Source organism: Ornithodoros turicata, chromosome 5 (genome assembly GCF_037126465.1).
Source record: "Ornithodoros turicata isolate Travis chromosome 5, ASM3712646v1, whole genome shotgun sequence".
NCBI classification, from domain to species: Eukaryota; Metazoa; Arthropoda; class Arachnida; order Ixodida; family Argasidae; genus Ornithodoros; species Ornithodoros turicata.
The window spans coordinates 78,682,265-78,702,983 of record NC_088205.1 but is presented as its reverse complement, the minus strand read 5'-3'; the positions used below and the strand labels follow the sequence as shown (position 1 = coordinate 78,702,983).

The following is a 20,719-nucleotide window of genomic DNA, read 5'->3' as shown; positions in this document are numbered from 1 at the left end:
GTCCAAAAATCGAAGGTCCATTTTCGGTTCAAATTTTGCGCTAAAATTAAAGCGCAGTTACTGCTGTGTACCTACGCGCAATTATGGCTCGATCTGAGCACTTTTATTTTTTGGCCAAAAAAAAAAAGGTAAGCCTAACCCCTTGGGTTTTTTTAGGTCCAAAAATCGAAGGTCCATTTTCGGTTCAAATTTTGCGCTAAAATTAAAGCGCAGTTCCTGCTGTGTACCTACGCGCAATTATGGCTCGATCTGAGCACTTTTATTTTTTGGCCAAAAAAAAAAGGTAAGCCCCTTGGGGTTTTTTAGGTCCAAAAATCGAAGGTCCATTTTCGGTTCAAATTTTGCGCTAAAATTAAAGCGCAGTTCCTGCTGTGTACCTACGCGCAATTATGGCTCGATCTGAGCACTTTTATTTTTTGACAAAAAAAAACAGGTAAGCCTAACCCCTTGGGGTTTTTTAGGTCCAAAAATCGAAGGTCCATTTTCGGTTCAAATTTTGCGCTGAAATTAAAGCGCAGTTCCTGCTGGTACCTATGCTCGATATGGCTCGATCTGATCGAGCCATATCGAGCCACGATCGAAAAGGTGTTCTGCAGCTTTGTTAGGTGGGTTACGTGTTAGGTATTTAACGTAGTCGTGCGATGTCAATGACGGATGTCAATATTCGGGAGTCGCCCTGATGGAAAGACTTACCTCTAAGTGAAGGTTGGTGACGCTTGCTGAGTAAATAAGCAAACCAAAGAGAAAAGCAAGGCAAAACGTGCTAGTCCTCTTTAATGAAGGTAGATGACGTTGGGAGTCCGCTTAGGTCAGAGCCGTATATAAAAGAAGGGAGTCTGGCCATTAATGCGTCATGCCTATACCTGAAGCTCCACCACCCACTTTTCAGCTTTCTGACCAATGACGTCTTGAAATATATGGGGCACTATCAATCAACCTATCCTCACTATTTGCCCCCCTATCCAACATGGGCAGCGCCATTTTGTGTGGTAAGCGGATTGGATTGAAATGGATACCTCTCGTGATCTGCAAATCTAGAGGATTTTTGGTGCAAATTTGATGAACGCCACCTGGGCTGCGCGGGGCACGTCGGGAATTGTCGTCTGCTTCACTCTTTGCAGCGCTGCCGGCAGAAGCACCTGCTGGTACACATCCTGTCGTCAGTGCGATTTTTAACTTATCTACGTACATGAACAGTTGGAATAAAAAAGGCAAGAATGTTTATATCCGCTTATTATATGTTTATTATTGTAATTAAATTCAAAATTGTACAGCACAGTGCCGTTTTCGTTATGCTGGCCGTGTTCACGAGGCCTAACACCAACGACGAAACGTATTATTTTCGGCTAGATATCGATAGCGGAGCATAAGTTGAAAATGATTTTTGAGAAACGTAGATGAGGTCTGTAGGGGACGCGGCTGTCTAAAATCAGCACTCCGTGGTTTATCTCATATCAAATCTCCAGGTGTTGCAAGGCTATTTCTTTCGAGTAACAAGCACGTGCAGCACAGGCGTAGGATTTACAACACTTTCAACTGCAACAGAGGTAATACGGAACGCCGAAGTACCGACAGGCGCTTTTAGCTAATAGTGTCCACAACAGTACATCTGCAGCGTAAAATCAGTCTAGTCAAACTCGTCGCCATTTTGGTTGGCAGTAAGATGTCATGGCGACCCCCGTGGTAAAAAGGAAACCAATCAGAGGCACGGAACTGTGATTGACAGGTCAAGCCTCTTTTTGGGACTCCTCCCAATGGCCAGACTCTCGTTTCATATACGGCTCTGGCTTGGGCGATCTGTTCCGAGGAGAATACGATCCCCAGACGTGCTTTATTTACAGATTACTATACTCAGGGGAAACATACAAACAGCATCTTTTAGCAACACATTTTACTTGTATTCTTCTGCAGTACCATCAACAACAGCAGCTGCAGGATGGCCTCCGCAGCTTACAAAAAATGTTTCACGTCAATGTGCAAATGTGATAACATCATTATATCATAACCACACTTGGAATGTGATGGTGACGTAACAAGAGATATCTTGCAAACATTAACTGTACAGGTACACTTTGTATACATGCAAGATACGCTTCGGTTTGTTCATCTGCTCAGTTGTACGGAAATCCCATGTCTGTGCAGAGAAATTCCACCAAGAATGGTTCAAGGTGTCGGATCTTCAGTAATGATAAGACATCGCTTACCGTCTGTCTTGTGAAATCAAGTTGAAAAAAAAAAACACATAACGCTGTGTCCCGCGATTACAATATGTATGAAGTTCATAGACGAATCACTGAACACAGTACGTCTCATCCTACCCGTAGGAGAGAAAACAAATTCAGCATTATCTTCGATGAACACCTGACAGTTCCGTCTCAGTTCTCTGCCGTGATATTCTGGAGGTGACCTTCGAGCTCGTCAGCTGCGACCTGGTCCATTATCATCTTTCCCTTGTACCTTCCCATGTAGTTGCCGATCCACGGATATTTCGCGGGACACGTGGTGCATGTCTCCATGTACCTCAGATCCGAATATCCCTCTCCGGAGAATGGAAGGACGCACATGGTCGGAATGTTACACGCCGGTGTCCTCTTCTCGCAGGACCACGGCTCGAAGTCGCGTAACTCTGTCGACTTCTTGGGAGTCCTCATCCAGAGCAAGAGCTGCTGCATCGTGACGAACCAGGCGTTGTCGTAGTTCTTGATAATATGGTCTACGAAACGGTGGAGAGCCTTGGTCTTGACCTTGTCCGTGAACCAGTTCACGTGGAAGTACAGTCCAAGAGGTGCCCTGTTCGTCTTGTAGTGACGGAGGAAGTTTTCAAGCAGGAACTCGAAGACGATATCCTCGTCATCCGCAAAGACGCACTGGTCGGCCAAGAAGCACTGACCACCCGTGCCGTCTTCGCTGTACAGGGCATTGAGGGGTACTTCCCAGACGCCAGGGTAGGAATGCGTCGGGCAACCCTGGTTGACGCAGCTGTGAGGTATGTGGTAGTCCAATGTGTAGGGCCACAAGGGAACTTTACTGGGCGGCACGGCAAAGGAAGAGTCGTAGGCAAAGGAGAAATCGTAGATCATGTCTAGCATTCTGTTTCCCCCTGGCTTCAGGTACGGAGCGCGGACGCCGAGGATGGTGTCTTTGGAGACGTTGCCGAAGCGGGTGAGGATCTCTCGCATGCCGGCCATCTCTTCAGTCCAATTCTCGTAGGTGGCTTTTGTCCACCAGCTCTCTGGTCCACGGTGGCTGTCAAAGTGAAAAAGTGCCGTGTTCGGTTACTAGGCATGGGACAAGCATGTGCGTCTTGAGGGCAACACACAATGAAGAAAGGACAACACACAACGGAGAAAGGAAACCTGTAAACTATGGTGAGCTCTAAGCATGCTTGAAGAGGTCATTATATTCTAAGATCGTCAAAGTTAGCAGTGGCGTCTCTTTTAGGTAACCTGGAGGTGTAAATGTCGCCGTTGCTGAACTTTAGAACATGGTGGTAAGGATCGTGGATGACAAGAAAGCAGAATTTCATTGTTTTGCAGCTCCACTGGTTTATAGGACGGGCAGAGCTCGGTGTTTCAAATGGCCAGGTAAGCTTCTAGTAGATTTGAAATGCTTAGCATTGGGACACTAAGGAATTTTGAAAATTCTAGCACACTACGATATTTACAAAACCCTTTCTGTGACCCGTATTATCCATCCTGCATGACCCCATCACACTCGCGCAAGGCGCATCTTTTAACCCGTGCTGCACATTGTGTGTTCGGAATCTTGTGTTATTTATCCACCAGATGAACAGACGACAGTAAAACAAAAAGAAAAAAATACGAGGCTGGAAGGTGTGTCGAAGACAGCGTTGTGAGTACCGTTTGTGACTATTTCTACATACAGACAACCACAGATGTATGGTAGCTCGAACAGCATCTCGTGGGGCAAAACTTGTGCTTCCCTTGTGCTTCTGAACAATGAATGGATTTTGGGAGAAAAAGCCTAGGAGTCCCAAGCGACTCATGAACTTTATAAACTGTCCCGCGTCCGTGAGGGAAGAGCAGCTCATTAGGAAATGTTATAAAGTGGTACTTTTATCAATTCTGATTCATCTTGTAGCGGCACCTGCTGACAACGACGAGCCCTGTCTCTGCCCTGCTCGTGCTGACTGTTCGTGCGATTATTCGTTAGTTGAGATCCGGCACTCACGCAGTAAAGTGGTTGCTGCCTCTGTCTCCTCTATTGTCGTGACTTGACTTCGCGACAATCTGGTGACCCGAACACTGAATGCCGATGCCTGATCCTCCTGCCTCTATGCCACTTCTCCGATCGGGTACCGACACCTCAGCGGCAGCCACAGCTGCGGCGCAGATTGCTCAACGCAGCACCACAGAAGCTCTCGGGGGTCCCGAAGATGCTATTCGTCTCCGTTTTCCGCCGCTCTGGACCCAAGACCCCGAGCTCTGGTTTGCCCAAATCGAGCGGCAGTTCGACGCCCGCCGCGTCACTTCCCAAGCCGCCAGGTTCGGACATGTCGTCAGCGCTTTGCCCATGGATGCCGCTGCCGAAATTCGTGATATCATTCTCCGTCCGCCGGCAGAAGCGCCGTATGATACCCTGAAACGGGAATTGCTCGCCCGTACTACCCTCTCTACTCATCGACGTCTTCAACAGCTCCTTAGCGCTGAGGAGTTGGGCGACCAGAAGCCGTCTCAGTTACTCCGCCGCATGCGCCATCTCACAGGTGATACACCTCTCGACTCTACCATCCTGCAAGAACTCTTTCTCCACCGCTTGCCATCCGACATTCGGGTGGTCTTAACCGCAGCCGGCGAGATGACGTTGGACGACATGGCGCGGCTGGCGGATCGTATCCTCGACTTGCGCTCAGACTCCGTTGCAAGCGTTACCCGCTCCGTTCATGCATACGGCAATCCGGACCCCGTACCTCCCCCGGCTCACACGGTGCCGCCCGTTCCTGCCATCACACCTTTTGCCGAGTATCCTGATGGTCAGCGCTCGATCTCAAGTCTTTCCGTCACTGTCAACACCCTACAATCCAGCGTTGATCGGCTCACACAGCTTGTAACTGGATTGACCACTCTGGTTGCCTCTACAACCGCGCGACAACATCGATCGCCTTCACCGCACTACCGGGATACCCGTCGCCGACACACTCGCTCGCCCCGACGACACCGCTCTCCATCTCCAGCTCAGTCTTCACCTTACTGTTGGTACCATGCCAAGTTCGGTCCCCGGGCCCGTAACTGTCAACCACCATGTACGTGGCCGGGAAACCACAGCCCCGGCAACTGAACGCGGCCGAAGTCGCTGGGCCTGATAACAGCCGCCTCTTTTACGTCCACGACACATCAATCATCTTCGCTTTCTCATCGACACTGGCGCTGAAGTCAGTATCATTCCACCCCATCCTTCGGACCGTCATCGCACTTCTCAGCATTCATTGCAAGCTGTAAATTCTTCACCAATTAAATGTTTCGGTGAGCGATCCCTCACCCTGAACTTGGGCCTGCGTCGGAACTTTCAATGGGTCTTCATCATAGCCGACGTCTCTGATGCCATCATCGGTGCGGACTTCCTCAAGCACTTCGATTTGATGGTCGATGTGAAGGGACGACGCCTCATTGATAACGGCACAGGCCTATCTGTCCGCGGACTTCGTGCCTTCTGTAACCCCATTGGCCCTGTCTTCACCCGCCCATCTGCACCTGTGCAGTTCCGTGACATCCTTAAGGATTTTCCCGACATCGTCCGTTTGCCACCTACAGATGCACCCCCTCTCCATACCACCACGCACCACGTCCTCACCAGAGGCCCCCCGGTGCATGCGAAGCCTCGCCGTCTTCCGCCTGATCGCCTTGCGATCGCCCGTCGCGAGTTCGACCATCTCCTCGCCTTGGGGTACATTCGTCCGTCCAGCAGCCCATGGGCTTCGGCATTGCATATGGTGCCCAAAAAGGACCCGGGAGATTGGCGACCGTGTGGGGATTATCGGGCGCTGAACGCTGTCACCATACCCGACCGTTACCCTTTACCACATCTTCACGACTTCGCCGCAAATCTCCACGGTGCCTCACACTTTTCCAAGATCGATCTTATAAAGGCTTACCACCAGATCCCCATGGAGCCCAGTGACATTCCGAAGACCGCAATCACGACCCCGTTCGGCCTCTTCGAATACGTTCGAATGCCCTTCGGTCTTCGCAACGCCGCGCAAACTTTCCAAAGATTCATTGACGAGGTCCTTCGCGGTCTGCCTTATTGTTTCGCCTACCTCGACGATATTCTGGTGGCTAGTTCCACTCCCGAGGACCACGCCGAACACCTTCGCCAATTGTTCGAGCGTCTACGTCAGCATGGCATTGTCATCAATCCGGCTAAATGCGAACTCGGTGTTCCTTCCCTCACCTTCCTCGGCCATCGCATTGACAGTTCCGGCATCACCCCTCTGCGGCAGAAGGTTGACGCCATTGACCGATTTCCCCGCCCTACCACACGGCGGAAGCTTCGTGAATTTCTGGGCATGGTGAATTTCTATCGCCGCTTCATACCGCACTGCGCGCACACCATCAAGCCGCTCTGTCATTTGCTGGCTGGCCCTGGCGGTCCGTCGAAAACCATCGAGTGGATCCGCTGACCAAGCTTTCCGGAAGATAAAGGAGGACATCGCCTCCGCTTCATTATTGGCTCATCCCATCCCAGACACTTCACTCGCACTCTTCGTGGATGCCTCTTCAGAAGCCGTTGCGGCCGCTCTGCACCAGCTCGGCCCGCACGACCAGTTACAGCCGCTGGGTTTCTTTTCCAAACCCCTCAAGCCCGCCGAAGCACGGTACAGCACTTTCGGGCGCGAGCTGTTGGCGGTGTACCTGGCTATCAAACATTTTCGCCACCTTCTCGAGGGACGCCAGTTCATTGTTTATACCGATCACAAACCTCTCACCTACGCAATCACATCTGCCTCTGGTTCTCACTCGCCCCGAGAGATCCGTCACCTGGCCTACATCGCCGAGTTTACGACCGACATCAGGCACGTTCCTGGTCATGCTAACGTCGTTGCGGACGCTCTCTCTCGAGCTCACATTGCTGGCCTGGCCCACCATCTGTCACCCGACATTGACTATGTTGAGCTTGCAGAAGCGCAAGCGAACGACCCCGACATGCCTGCCATGGTTCAGTCATCTCCGTCCCTCAACATCCACAAGCTTCCCTATCCTGGAACCTCGAGCCTCTTGTTATGCGACACCTCTACGGCTACCCCACGTCCTCTGGTTCCCCACGACTTCCGTCGCCACATCTTCAACCGCTACCACTCTCTGCATCACCCCGGCATCAAGTCGACGCAGAGACTCATTGGCACCCGCTTCGTCTGGCCGTCCATGAATCGGGATATCCGCCAGTGGGCTCGGAATTGTTTGGCCTGTCAGCGTTCCAAGATCCAGCGCCATACGACATCACCGTCGATGCCCTTTCCCACCCCTGATGCCCGCTTCCGCCATGTACACTTAGATCTGGTGGGTCCTCTTCCTCCGTCTGCCGGCTTCGCCTACCTCTTCACCTGCATTGACAGGTACACCCGGTGGCCTGAAGCGGTACCTATTAAGGATATCACGGCTGAGACAACCGCTCTCGCGTTCCTGTCCTCCTGGGTGGCGCGTTTTGGAGCTCCCGCCGTTATCACGACCGATCGCGGACGCCAATTCACGTCCCGTCTCTTCGCCGACGTCTGCAGATTCCTTGGCGCTCGCCATCACTTCACCACGGCCTACCACCCAAGCGCCAACGGACTGGTCGAGCGGTTCCATCGCACGCTCAAGACCGCTTTACGTGCCGCTGAAGACCCGACCCATTGGGTCGAGCGCTTGCCTTTAGCGCTCCTTGGCATTCGTGCAACCTCGAAGGTAGACTGTGGCGTTGCACCATCCACCCTGGTCTTCGGGTCTGCCTTGCGTCTCCCAGGGCAGTTCTTCGACGCAGCGACTCTAGCCCAGCCCGCACCTGACCCTCTTCACTTCGCCACACGCCTCGAAGAACATATGGCTGAGTTTCGCTCGCCAGTCCCACGCCATTCATCTTCTCGTCCGCTATTCGTGCACCCAGATCTTTCCACCGCCACCCATGTCTTCCTTCGCCACGACGCCATCCGCCGTCCACTCCAGCCTCCTTACGACGGCCCCTTCCTGGTGCACTCGAGGCAAGACAAGACCCTTACCCTCAAATTTCCGGGTCGTCTCGAGGTCGTATCCATAGACCGCGTCAAGCCGGCATTCCTGGACACTTCTACAGCACCGACCCCTCGGCTCCTGTCCCCTCGCCCTTTACCCCCGCAAGCTGCCCTCCCAGCTCCGCGGTGCGTCCATTGGGCTCCAGACTCCCCGCAAATTCACACCTTTCCCGCTTCGTACCCATCCGGGAATCTGCGGTGACGACCTAGCCGTGCGCGGCCTTCCCGACTTCCGCCACGTCTTCCGGCCTTGCCTTCGTCAACCTCCGGTCTAGGCGGGGGGCACTTGTAGCGGCACCTGCTGACAACGACGAGCCCTGTCTGTGCCCTGCTCGTGCTGACTGTTCGTGCGATTATTCGTTAGTTGAGATCCGGCACTCACGCAGTAAAGTGGTTGTTGCCTCTGTCTCCTCTATTGTCGTGACTTGACTTCGCGACAATCTATTTAACAGCAAAGGCGGCTGGCGTTCCCGAAAGGGGGATAACAATGATAGTGTTTATCGAGCTCCACACATTCAAAGAGGAAAAAAAAAAGGTGTAAATCGGGGTTCAATACAGTTTCTAGTTTTCCTAGATTGAAATTACTCCCCATTTTAGCTCCCTCACCCTCCGCGTACTACCTAGCTTTAATTTACTACCCAGCCCTACAAGCTGTCCCTAAATTTCGGATAAATTTCCGCGTATTTAGTCCCTAAAGGAACCCGAAGGGCTGTGGCAATGCATCTACTCCGTAAAAGGGGCTAAGGTTACTCTTTCTTCTTGTTTTTTTTTAATTCCGTGTTAGCGCCGCGAAGCAACTGTGGCTATGAGCGGCGTACAGACGTGGACAGATGGAGAGAGGACAGCAGGAAGGAGTGGGGGACAGGGGGAGGGGTTAGTATGCATCCTGGGCCGACTTCAGGGGAACTTTGCCGGTATTCGTCTGGAAAGTCTGCCGGAAAACCCAGGGAAAACCTCAGACAGCACAGCCGGTGACAGGATTCGAACCCGTGTCGTCACCTCCCAGTCTCGGCGTGGTAACCGATCAACCTAGCCCCGTATGCCACGGTAGCTGTTTTTTTTTTTTCTTTTTTTTTTCTTAGTGGGTGGAGCTGTATGCGCTCTACGAGTATTATAGTGCGTTCCACTCCTCCTGATCATTCAAAACTTTGATTTAGCAGTGAATCCGTCGATGTATAAATGACGTCCGAAACATGTATCCAGCATTGGCTGTACAAAACAATCACAAACATTTCCCGCATGGTTCCTGGCTGTACAAAAGAATCACAAACATTTCCCGCAGGGTTCCTTCCAGACGTGAAACCCACGAATAGAGCAATACATACGTGACTCCCAACGAAGCAATTTCATGTCCATCAGCGTACATCTTCTGCACGTCAAAGTAACTGGAGTACTCGTGACTGACGAAAAAGGTCGATCTGATAGGACATCCGTTGGGGTTCTTCCTGTGTTCCTTGTTCAGAAGTGAACGGTACTGCTTGTAGTTCATGTTGTTGACGGCGCCGTCAAAGGAAATCACGATCATCTGTGGTACATCTTTGGGCTCCAGACGGCCTGGTATCAGAGTCCCATCAGAGCTGCAGTAGCAGTCTGGAAGAGAGCACTGGCTGGGATCGCACTTTGGAGCTACTTCTGGATCAGGGGGTGGCCTCTCCGTGGTGGCTGCAATGGGTAATACAGACAAACGTGTAAAGTACCGCGAGATGTCGCGTCGCCATGGCGACTTACAGAGCGGCTCTGGCGACTTAGAATTCAAAGCTGATGATGCCCCTAGAAGCGGCAAACGACGCTGAAAGCTACATGTCCTTATGTAGAGAGTGACTTTTTCGGGTTAAACCCGATTCCGCCCAGTTATTCCCCCCCAAACTGACCTCCAACCAATTCGGGTTAAACCCGATTTCTCCCCGAATTCTAGTCACTATGAAATCCTCAAGTGACGTTTCCACTGAAGACGAACAAAGGTCGCCATGTGTAACACATGTAAGAACGGGTGTTTTACGTTCCCAGCAATACACCCATGTGTGTCAACACTGTCTATGCCTTCGGGGATTACCGCTGGAAGGTCACGATCCCGCAAGAAAACAAAAAACAGAGATTAGGAAATGACGTAATAGACAAGAGGAGAAACAAAAACACCAGATAACACCTGAAGGCACAATTATCGCGCGATTTCTCCCCGAATTACAGATTTAAAAATAGCGCCCGATTTTTACCCCCCGAATCTGAGAAAGGCATTTAACCCGAAAAAGTCACTCCCTACTTATAAGACAGTGGTTCGCAACCCTTTTTCTTGCAAATGATACCCCCTTGCCTCAGAACGTTATCCACCCCTACTGACTCATAAGTACATATGGAGATCTGAAGTATTTTAATGGTACTTCCAACTTTAACGAAAGTATTGTTTTTCACGCGCTACCTCGCCGCTATATAGCCCTTCCAGTACAGTGCGGATCCAGGAGCCGTCGTGACACACATGTCCTAATGAATGATATACTATACGGAGCAGAGTTGCGGAATTGGAATGATTCCGGAGTGATGCCCCGTTTTTAGCGCACCGGAGCGGAATGGGAATGGAGTTAAGTCACCAGCTGTTGGGAATGGAATGTGAATGTGTAATTAGACCTGTTTGGCGCCGGAATGGAATGGCTAGCGAATGGTGTTAAATTGCTGGCCTCCAGCACGCTGGGCATTGAGCGGAGGCCACTCAAAGTAAGTGTCTGGCAACCATTCAACCGAAGGTCATCTACGATTTCGGATTACAAGGCAAGAAAAAAGTCCGCACTTCGGACGCTGTAAGTGCAGGCAACCTTGCTCGTAAACGCTCGTCGCGGTGCTTGTCTTAAGATGTTAATGTTGGAAACAGAGGAACATAAAATTCATCAAAATCAAGCAGTCTACGATTTTTTGAGCGTTGGCTGTTCGTGAGATATCTAGTATCCAGTTACATGTTTTTTTGTTGTTTTTTTTTTTTTCACTGATCAGTGCACCAGTTAATAACTTATAGGGCATCACTTTAGCCCCGGAGTCGGAATGGGAATGCCATTTTCTTGGGTGGAATGAGAATGAGCCTCGCGTCTTCATTCCGAGGAATTAAAAGGAATGGAATTTCGACTCGCGACCACTCATCGGAATGGAATTGAATGGATCGGCCCATTCCGCAACACTGATGCGGAGTGCGCGCAAGGGTCAACTGGAGGCAAGTGTTACATGGTGTCATTCCCCCCATCACGGCCTCGAATTGCCCCTGGTTGAAGCGGGAATTCCCCACCGGTTGAAAACCCTTGTCGTAAGAGTTTGCAGAGCCTTTGACTTTGTTGGTTTCTCTACTTTATCTAACACTTTCTACTGTTCACCTGGCCTCTTTCTCGCTACAATGCATTAACGAGAGGGCAAGGTACATCGGTTGACTGACAGACATTCGTCGGGCTTCTGGGTTACGTGTAAATTATCTTACTCGTTTCCACCGGACCACAGGTCAGTTCCTTATTCTTGAAGGTGCAGAACTTCTTAACATCGTCGAAGTAAAGCGATGGGGGACATGTTTGACTGAAGGGCGTTCCAGCGGAGCAGATGTAGAACCTGCGGCATGTCTCCGGGTCCGCGAATAGGCCGTCGGGGTATGGACATTCGTAATCTTCGGATAGAGATGCTCGCTTGGACCGCGACACATCTGAAACGAAAGAAAAACCACAAGTAGGTCAAGAAGGGTAGTCTACTGAGTAAAACATCGGTAAAAATAATAAGCAACAAACAGTGGGGAAAAAATTGGCTGAATCTTTTCTTTGGGCATTGCGCAGAACGCCTTTAAATGTGGTAGCTTCGTACCGCCGTCGTTGGCTGTAAATTGTTGGTCATGCACTGTCACGTGGTCCTATAAGGCTCCAGACACACCTATGCTTCCTATACACTTCAGCGGCTTGGCAGATACGGCATCCGATTGTTGGCAGTAACATCAAGGCCACTGCAAGGACCGGAAGGTGCCAGGATCGAATCGCAGCAACGGCTATGCTGTCTGAGGTTTTCCCGGCAGCCATTTTAGAAATATATGTCAGTCCAGTTCTTCCTGAAGCTTATGCGCGAATCCCAATCGTTCCCGCTGTCTCCATCTATGCACGGCTCACGGCCACTGTTGCATCGCGGTTGTACAGATACTTTAAATACATGTATGTCAGGTGCATGGTACACGATTCATGACACAAGGCCGTACTTTAGAAATACGACTGTGCAGCAAGTCTTAACGTTACAAGGAAGAGAATGGGACCGGCAAAAATTCGATATATAAGCGACAATTCGATAAAAACGGAAGTGTCACAAAACTGTGGTAGTATAGCCTCAGAAACATGATGGATATCTTAGCAGCCCTTTTTTTAGTTATGTGGAAAGAGGGAGAAAATGGCGTACGGTGGGTTTGTGTACCGATTTCCGTCGGCCTCTCTTTCGCACTGAGTCGGTTTGCAGGACACTTCAGCTTATCCGCTTCGAAACGTCCAGTCGAGACAGACTTTCTCCTCTACTTACGTGTTCTGGAGTAGCCTGTCCCAACTCTGTCGGGCCTCATGTCTCCATATTTTTTTCTTTTTTCATCAATCAGTCAATCTAGACACCGTGAGACTTCTCAGATGAAGCGATAATTTAAGAAAGCGATCTCGTTATAGCTCGTTATAACTCTGCTTCTAAATGCCGTTAGAATTTTCGCAGTATCCCTTGATGCACTGTCACCTGCAACCTTTGTAAAGAAAAAAAAAAAAAAACAAGAAGAAAAAACATTGTTCTCGTTGGACTACTAAATAACCGCTGGAACGACCGATTGCTAACAGTAAATATCGATACAGTGCGTGGCTAAACAGAAAAACAAGCCAGGTGAAATAATTGAATCTGGAGGTTGTTATCAGTGGAAGTGATGCAGCGTTACCGACTCCATAGTCGATATCGAATCTGTATTTTAGGACGGCGTTCAAGCCCCCACCATGTGGCGTCGAGTTCCTCGTTCATGTTATAGTTTCTCGCAATTCCTTTCACTTCTAGGGGATGCAGCAATACATATGTACGCATACAGTTCGATGACCGTGAGAGGTGGCGTTTTTCTTTCTATATTGTATCGTCATGTGACGAATTTCAATTTCTCCTCCCCTTTTTTTCTTTTTTTTTCACATTCAAACTCAACTCTGGAAGCCGCTCGGAAGTCACATGATTCACCCTGAGCGCGCTTTGGCGTGCTTTCTGGGTCAACCGCAGCGGTTCGACAATGAGGCTAATTACAGCTATGTTTTCATGCGTGCCCCCTGCAGCGAAGGCAAAGAACCACTCTGGGCTCCTCGACATTCCGGAGAAGAACGAAACTCCTCGCAGCAATAAGCGGGATGACAGAGCGCAACCCCGTGATTTGGATAATGCGACAGAGAATTCCTGCAGGGAAGGAATTCGGAGATCGGGGTGCCCTGATAAGGAGGAGACTCCGGAGAGATGATTGGTTTGTCAACAGATCGAAAGTTTGCATGGAGAATACGAAAAGGAAGGTATTCGTCGCGACGTCTGTCATTTTTTTTTCTTTGTGCGTATGTGTGTAGATCGGTGACTGTGTGATGAGTAAGTATATATACATGACTGTGACCGCACTAAAGTTGTGGTTCAATAGAGTGACTCAATACTAGCTCCCTCTGCATGGGGTGAAGACAAGCGCGTCGTCTGCTACGAATTTCCGCCATCTTGACGCCCACACGAAGCTCGCGTTTCGCCCGCAAAAGTGTAGCTATATATACGCTATCAGCTACACACTACATTTTGGAGTTGAGTAAATACACAGCAAAGGAGGTTTGAAAAAATGGGAAGTGGGTGAAATCTGTACAAAGCATTCGTGCATAGTAAGCGTGGGAGTCAACATGGCGGCTTGGAGGCATTGGCATCTACAAAGGGTAACTCCACCCTACAGAGAGGGAGCTAGTATTCAGGCACCCTACGGTAAAATTGCGGTAAAATGGCTCGGGGCGACGTCTGCTGGGAAATAATCCCCTATTTGTCAAGTAACAGTGATCTATGTTCCCGACTGTCTTTGACTGTGTTTGAATGACTGTCTTGCTGCTCGTGACGGCTACGTAGCCGACTTCTTTTGTTTTAGACCCAGTGTTGCCCGTAACTATCAACTTTTATTTTCTAAAAAAGACTGAGCGCAACGTGGATGAAAATTGTCACGTCAGAATATTGAGGACTAAGGCTATGGAAAAGAAAAATTTTCAGACAACCATCATCCCGAACAACGTTTGTCTTCTTCCCCGATTCGTTGAAGGGGGGGGAGGGGGATATGCACCTCTTTGTGACACTTACGCAGCTGTGCAGATTGTCACAAAATGACGTGTGCTCCTTGCTTTCTAGAAATTAACGGCGATCTGATAACGATTATGCGGAACGGCAGGTCTTCAAAGTGTTATTCGGTGATGTTCTGTTTCAAGAGCGGGGTGTGGTGCTTTCCTTTTTTTTCCCCTTTGGTTTCAGACTTCCCATTAGTACCAGCTAACTCCCGGGTGAAACTGTGAACAACTTTCCAGCGAGAATGGCAGAACTTCAGTGCTGGCGAACGTGTGCACCGTAAAAAGGAAAGAAATACGACGAGAAAGGTCGTTTTGAGTGCGCGGGCATGCCAGCCTCGTGTAAATAGGCGGCGATTGACTTTCATCTGCGACACCTAAGTAATCGTTGCGAATAAAACCTTTTCCGAACATGTGCTTTTTTGTAGAAAGGTAAAAATGGGACACAACTTTTCGAGCTGCACACAACTTTGCAGTGTTATAGCTCCGTTACACAATTCACAGCGAATTCGCTCTACAAAAACTCACAATGCTTCCGCCTCTAGCGCTTCTCACAGTTTCCCTTTCAGCTGAATTCTTAGGGCGTTCACACTCGCGGAATCGCAGCTTTCACTCCCTCCGCGATCTTCTTCGCAAGGGTGTAACCCACGTGACCCCAACGTGACCCCGCAGTGGAACGTACGAAGCGCACAAAGAGAAGGACAGTTTTATATAGGGTAGCAATGATGGAAGAGGCGGCTTTGACTTCCTTCTGGAAGAACATGCACTCACACAACGGCGCCGCCGAGCGCTTCGTTGTCGTCTGCTCGAAGCTATGACGCGCGCTTGCTGTGTTTCTCTGATTGGTTTTGTAGCTTATAAATTCCGCACACGTCACGTGACAAGGTTAACGGCGAAAGGAGGTCCGCTGTAAGTGGAGGCGTACGCAGAAAAAAACAGAACACGAGAACTTTTAACTGCGACAGAGCGTGGCAGTATAATAGAGCACGTGCTTTCCAGCACTTATTTGGATTCTTCTGTTGGAAGCTTGTTGCAGATTATCATGGTCTGGTTTGGTGAATTCAGAAAAAAAATAATATGTCCGATAATGTTACATCTGTATACAGGAAAACTACTATAGTATATTGAACCAATAAGTAGCGCAGCTTTGTACGACCTCAAACAGCACGATTTCAAGTTTGAATTCCTTTGGGTTGGTATTTCGGTTACCCGGCATTCTTCGTGTCAGCTTCATCCACTACGGTAATCCCAGCACTTCACAGAGTTATCCCAGGTTGTGTATGTGAATTACTGGAATTGGGCCTGTAGCTATCATATATATATATATATATATATATGTTCTCGTCGTTTGCTTCTCCTTCCACAACTTCTACAGGGTGTTGTTTTCTATGGCTTTCAGAGTTAAGGAAGTTACTCGCGACAAAAGGAACTCGTTACCAGCTTAAGTACTGTACAAAAAAATGATTATAATAAAGAGAAAAAAGTTGTTGTTGTGCAAAAAAATGTAACTAAGTCACTAACGAAGTTACAGGTAAGGAAAATGAACTTGTACTTCCTGAGACACTTTGGAAGAGCAACGAGTTACTTTTATAAGTTACTCACTACCTCGTATAGACTTCATAGTTCTTGGCCTTTCAATACAGTGGAATCCCGTTAATTCGAACTCGAAAGGGACCGACGATTTGTTCGAATAAAGTGGAGTTCGAACTAAATGGAGCTAATGAGGGCTTGATGCCTTGATGATGGATGCTGTCTTCGCGAAATTTAGCATAATCAGAATTATGGATCTCTATAAGTACCGTATGTCCATTACATGTGTAACTTCAGTAAAGCAAAATAATCACATCTTTCTAGCCCTAGCCAATTTAGCCATGAGATTAAGCTCTTATTCACTACGCTACAATGAGCCCTACTTCACACCGTGTGCACGAACTAACTATGGATCACAGTTGGTTTCATATAATCTTCCACGACATATTAATTCCCATATCCAAAACAACATTAACATCAGCTGTCTTTCAATTAGCTCTATAAAGGCACTAGGATAGTCATATTATTTCGTGTGTTCTCATAGCTTTTTTGTTTTATGCATCTTAATGCATTGTGTTCATTACCATTGTCTAACTCCGTAATTCTGGTTTGCTATTTGTCATTGCTGTTCGCCTTGCATTGTCTGATTTGCAATTTGTCATTGCTTTGTTGTATCTGTCGAGTGTACAAAGGGGGGTCAGACCTCGTCAAGCTGCAGCTTTTGCAGCTTTTTGTCTGTATCCCCTCACCAAGTGTCATTGGTGAAGTGAAATAAATTATTATTATTATTATTATTATTATCTACGTCGGAGACGCGTCGTGTTTGCCAGGCCTTGCCGCACGTTCGCGGTAACGCTGTGGTGGAAATATAAGCTAAATATAAGAAGCTGTTTCTTTCCAGTAAGTTTATTTGCATACGAGCACCAAAACATCTCAGGTAAAAAAATATACGCGCTTGCAACCGGCAGTGCAAGACGTTTCGTGCAAATTTTCTTCATATTTTTTTCCTTTTTTGTAATCAATCAGTTTATGCAAATAGTCTAATTTATACGAAAACTACGCCAGTATCTGATGTGACAAAAGCAGCTTACCTTTATCTGATCGGACATCGACCCTCATTGTGAACGGGCTCATTATTTAATTCCCCTCATCACCACCACCAAATGAGGTAGAGTGTCGCGTCTGGCGATGTTCCCCATTCATCATTTCACAATAAAGCTGTTGTCGTTGCGCCTTTATGTGCTTCTTCTGCGAGGCATTTGATGATTTTGATCTCGTATTAAGGTTCTTCAACGGAGCACAAAGCAGATATTCAAAACTTAGGTTCCATGAGTTCTACGCACATTTCGTAGAACCGCGCAAGTTTGATCTTAGTACACAGTGCCCTGTGTCATTATAAATACGCAGCTCGTCGCAACGTCATCTAAGTCTCCCACCAATGTACGGCCCAGAATTTAATTCAATTATACATACAACAGCCTTGTTAAGCCTATGGCAGGAGCAGGCTTGTATGGTACAAAAAATCCTTTGTAGGAATAGTCCTGTCATTCATGATGATAACTGTGGAATTTCACCGCCAGGGGCGATGCTCTACCCTGTTGCTGGTGTTAATGTGGTGAATGTGGTGAATTCCACGAACATATTGTGCGTGAAAAAAAAAAACAAGTAAAGAAGGTCACACGAAATTAAAGTATATCCACGAATTTAAATTGATCTGTTTGTTGACAGTAAATGAAGATACTTCAGCCATTCAACGTCCAACCACGGGAAAGCTGACCAGACGTGCGACGTGCTACGACGCCGCGCACGTGGCTGTCGTCTCATTAGAGCGGGAGAACGTGGATATTTGTATACCAAAATCGAACAAGAGGAACTTGGAACTTACCACAAGCTGCTTTGACAATGAGAGACTCTTTCATCGTTACTTTGACAAAGTTGGAGTTCCTCAAGAAGTTACTGGAGCTTAAAAGCAACGTGTTAAGTTAGACGTTGCCGGAAGAAATAGCTTAGTTATAGTAACGAGTTACGTATAACCAGAATAAGTAGATACAGTCGAATCTCAAGGTACTCAAACAACCATGCCGAATCAGGGCGCTGTTGCATAATGCATTAAGTCAACTCTCCATGTTGCGGTTGCAGTTAGAATAGCTATCAGCAACCGCTAAATAAACAGAAAACCTTTCCCCACTTAAGATTTCTTATCAAGTACAGTACACATTCGAAAACTCCCATTGGAACTTTCGCAGGTAACCAGCAGCGATAACCCCTTTCGGTAAGCGACCAGAATTACTTGTTATCCCTTCGTTTGGGGGCTTAATATCTAATCAGGCGGCCAGAGCAGGTCGATCGAGTGGCCCCAGGGTCGGCGGCACAAGTAATAAGCCCATTCGAAAATCGGCTTTCGTTCCGACCGAAATCCAGACACTGATTGAACGGCACGGAGTAGCAGACGACATTTTTTGAGCCAATTTGGCGACAGAAAAGGTATCTCTTTTCGTTGATGGCGGTCGGTGTAAGGACAGCTCGCTTATTAACGAATAACGCATTGAAAGGACGAAAGGAAATGAAAGCCCGACAGAAAAAGAAAAAAAGAAAAGAAAGAAGAACATCAGCAGATGAAAGACAGAAAGTAGAATGTTGATCAAATACATGTGATTATGTCAGCTTCGATGGAAAGGTAAGACATAGTAATTTTTATGTGCTATGGCAAGCAGAAAGATTGGATTTCGCTGAATGGAGAGAGATGACAAGTAACACTGGGTTTTGGTGTGGATCAAGGCTTTTTTCTGTAACTCCGTTCGACGATGTGAAGATTGGGCGAACGCATACCGCGGTTATAAAATTTTCAGGAGCAATGATATGAAGTTGTATGTGGCGTTTCTGCATGGTAATTTTGAATATAAAGCAAGTATGAGTTCCACACAAAGCAACTGATATAAAGTTCGATATACAGTGAATCCTCGTTAATATGACCCCCGATAATCTGACATATACGTGCTTTACGACCATACTCTTGGGGAACAATGCTGTGAAACCTCTGCAAATCCCCCCCGTTAATAAGACGATTCCGCATTATGACCACAATTTTCGGGAACGACCATGGTCATAATAACGAGGGGTCGCTGTAGTTCTGTTATTAGGATCACTATAGTGTAACGAAGACATTCAACACGATGCTGAACGCTGGTGATATTATGTACGTATTCGAATTCAAGAGCCGAACTTTAATAATCCACGTAATCAATCCATTAAATAACATCATCCTTCCGACTCCTCACGAGAAGCACGCAATAAAGAACGACTGCCGTGAGTGCCCCTCATGACCATCAATAACAAAAACCGACAGCATTTCATTGACGATATGTCAGAGACTTCGCTGGGTTCTGGCGCATCAATAAGTCAAGCATATGTTAATTCATTTCTTCCTCTCAGTGGGAAGAAGATGGTTGCGATTTGAATTCATACCTGCTGCGTGGTCGTGGCACGAAGGTTGTTGGTTCGGATAACGCTTTCTTCCGGTGGGTGTCTTTTTAAATATATTTTTATTATTCGTGCGAAACGGCGCGCAGTGATGACCTACTTCGCCGAAGCGTCTGTTCTTTTTGTTCTTTTAGTTTTCAGAGTAGGAATTCCTCGTCGTATGTTCACGCACAAGTAGCACGTTTGCGTCACTTACGAAATGTTAAACACCATTCTGCAAGGTTTTCTTCGGAGCTTGCAGTGACCTTACAGCTTACCTTACGAGCTTACAGTGAAGAAAATAACCTAGAGTGCCACGCGTCTGGCCCATTGGGCGCGAAAGGAACAGCAATTTACGCTTTGGTCTTTGCAAACGATTTGACGACATGATTGGACACCGTATTGGACTGCTGTGTCGGGAAAGCGTAAATTGCTTTTTTCCTTCGCCAGTCCCAAACGACGTAACGGAGCATTCTCGTTCCTTTTTTGTATCGCTGTCAACGTATGTTTCATTCCGCAAGGAGAAACTCTTGCACTGGAGTGCTCCTTTAAAATCAAGCGATGCTGCACGTAGGATGAAAGGTGTTTCAGAGCGCAATTCCGTCTTCAGCGGGCACAATTGTATTTATACTTTTCACAACGGTATTTAGTGATCTTCAGAATGTCTAGGGAATTCGACTCAGAAAGGTGAAACTATTTTTGCGAGTCGGAAAATAAACAGTAATTCCAGGTTCCCACTTGAGGGCGATACCCATGCGACATTGCAAGGGGGCGTCTGAAGTAGACGCTCATGCGCGGTACAGCGAGAAGAGACGCGGTCAACCAAAAACAAACAAACAACAAAAACAAAAGAAAAATTATAAAGAAGAAGAAAAAACAAGTGAAATTGGGAAAGCGTCAAATACTGCAAGCGTCAGATCTCTCTAAAAGGCCCCTGTCAGTTGTGTTCCGGAATCTACTGGTGCTCTCCGCGCCAAGTACCCTTTCTGTAAGAAATGTTAAGCTCAAAACTCAAACTCAAAGAAGCTCAAAAATAGGCGCGAAACCCAACTTAATGCGGCATGTGAGCAGCGTAATCAGAAATCCGTGATACAAGATTTACTCTTGGTACAGCCAGAAAGAGCAATGACATTACTCGCACATATCAGACCAAAAGTGATAAGGTTCCTGCTTCGCACTTCTCCACGGAGTGTTTCTTATA

General features: G+C 47.8%; 1 protein-coding gene and 1 long non-coding RNA gene across 2 annotated transcripts in view; one reads left to right on the top strand and one right to left on the bottom strand.

Moving 5' to 3' along the window:
• The first annotated feature begins 1,768 nt into the window (after positions 1-1,768).
• Positions 1,769-20,404, top strand: LOC135394885 (uncharacterized). The gene is made up of 3 exons (XR_010422979.1): positions 1,769-3,368; positions 3,442-3,584; positions 17,788-20,404. It is a non-coding gene; the product is annotated as an uncharacterized LOC135394885 (long non-coding RNA).
• Positions 1,875-20,719, bottom strand: part of LOC135394884 (chitin deacetylase 1-like) — a 57,766-nt gene continuing 38,921 nt past the window's right edge. Inside the window, exons 2-4 of the mRNA XM_064625926.1 lie at positions 11,682-11,897; positions 9,553-9,889; positions 1,875-3,246 (exon numbers count right to left, since the gene is read on the bottom strand). Coding sequence (XP_064481996.1) covers positions 2,376-3,246; positions 9,553-9,889; positions 11,682-11,897 — 1,424 coding nt within the window. The 3' untranslated portion in view covers positions 1,875-2,375. The remainder of the gene's footprint in view (positions 3,247-9,552; positions 9,890-11,681; positions 11,898-20,719) is intronic.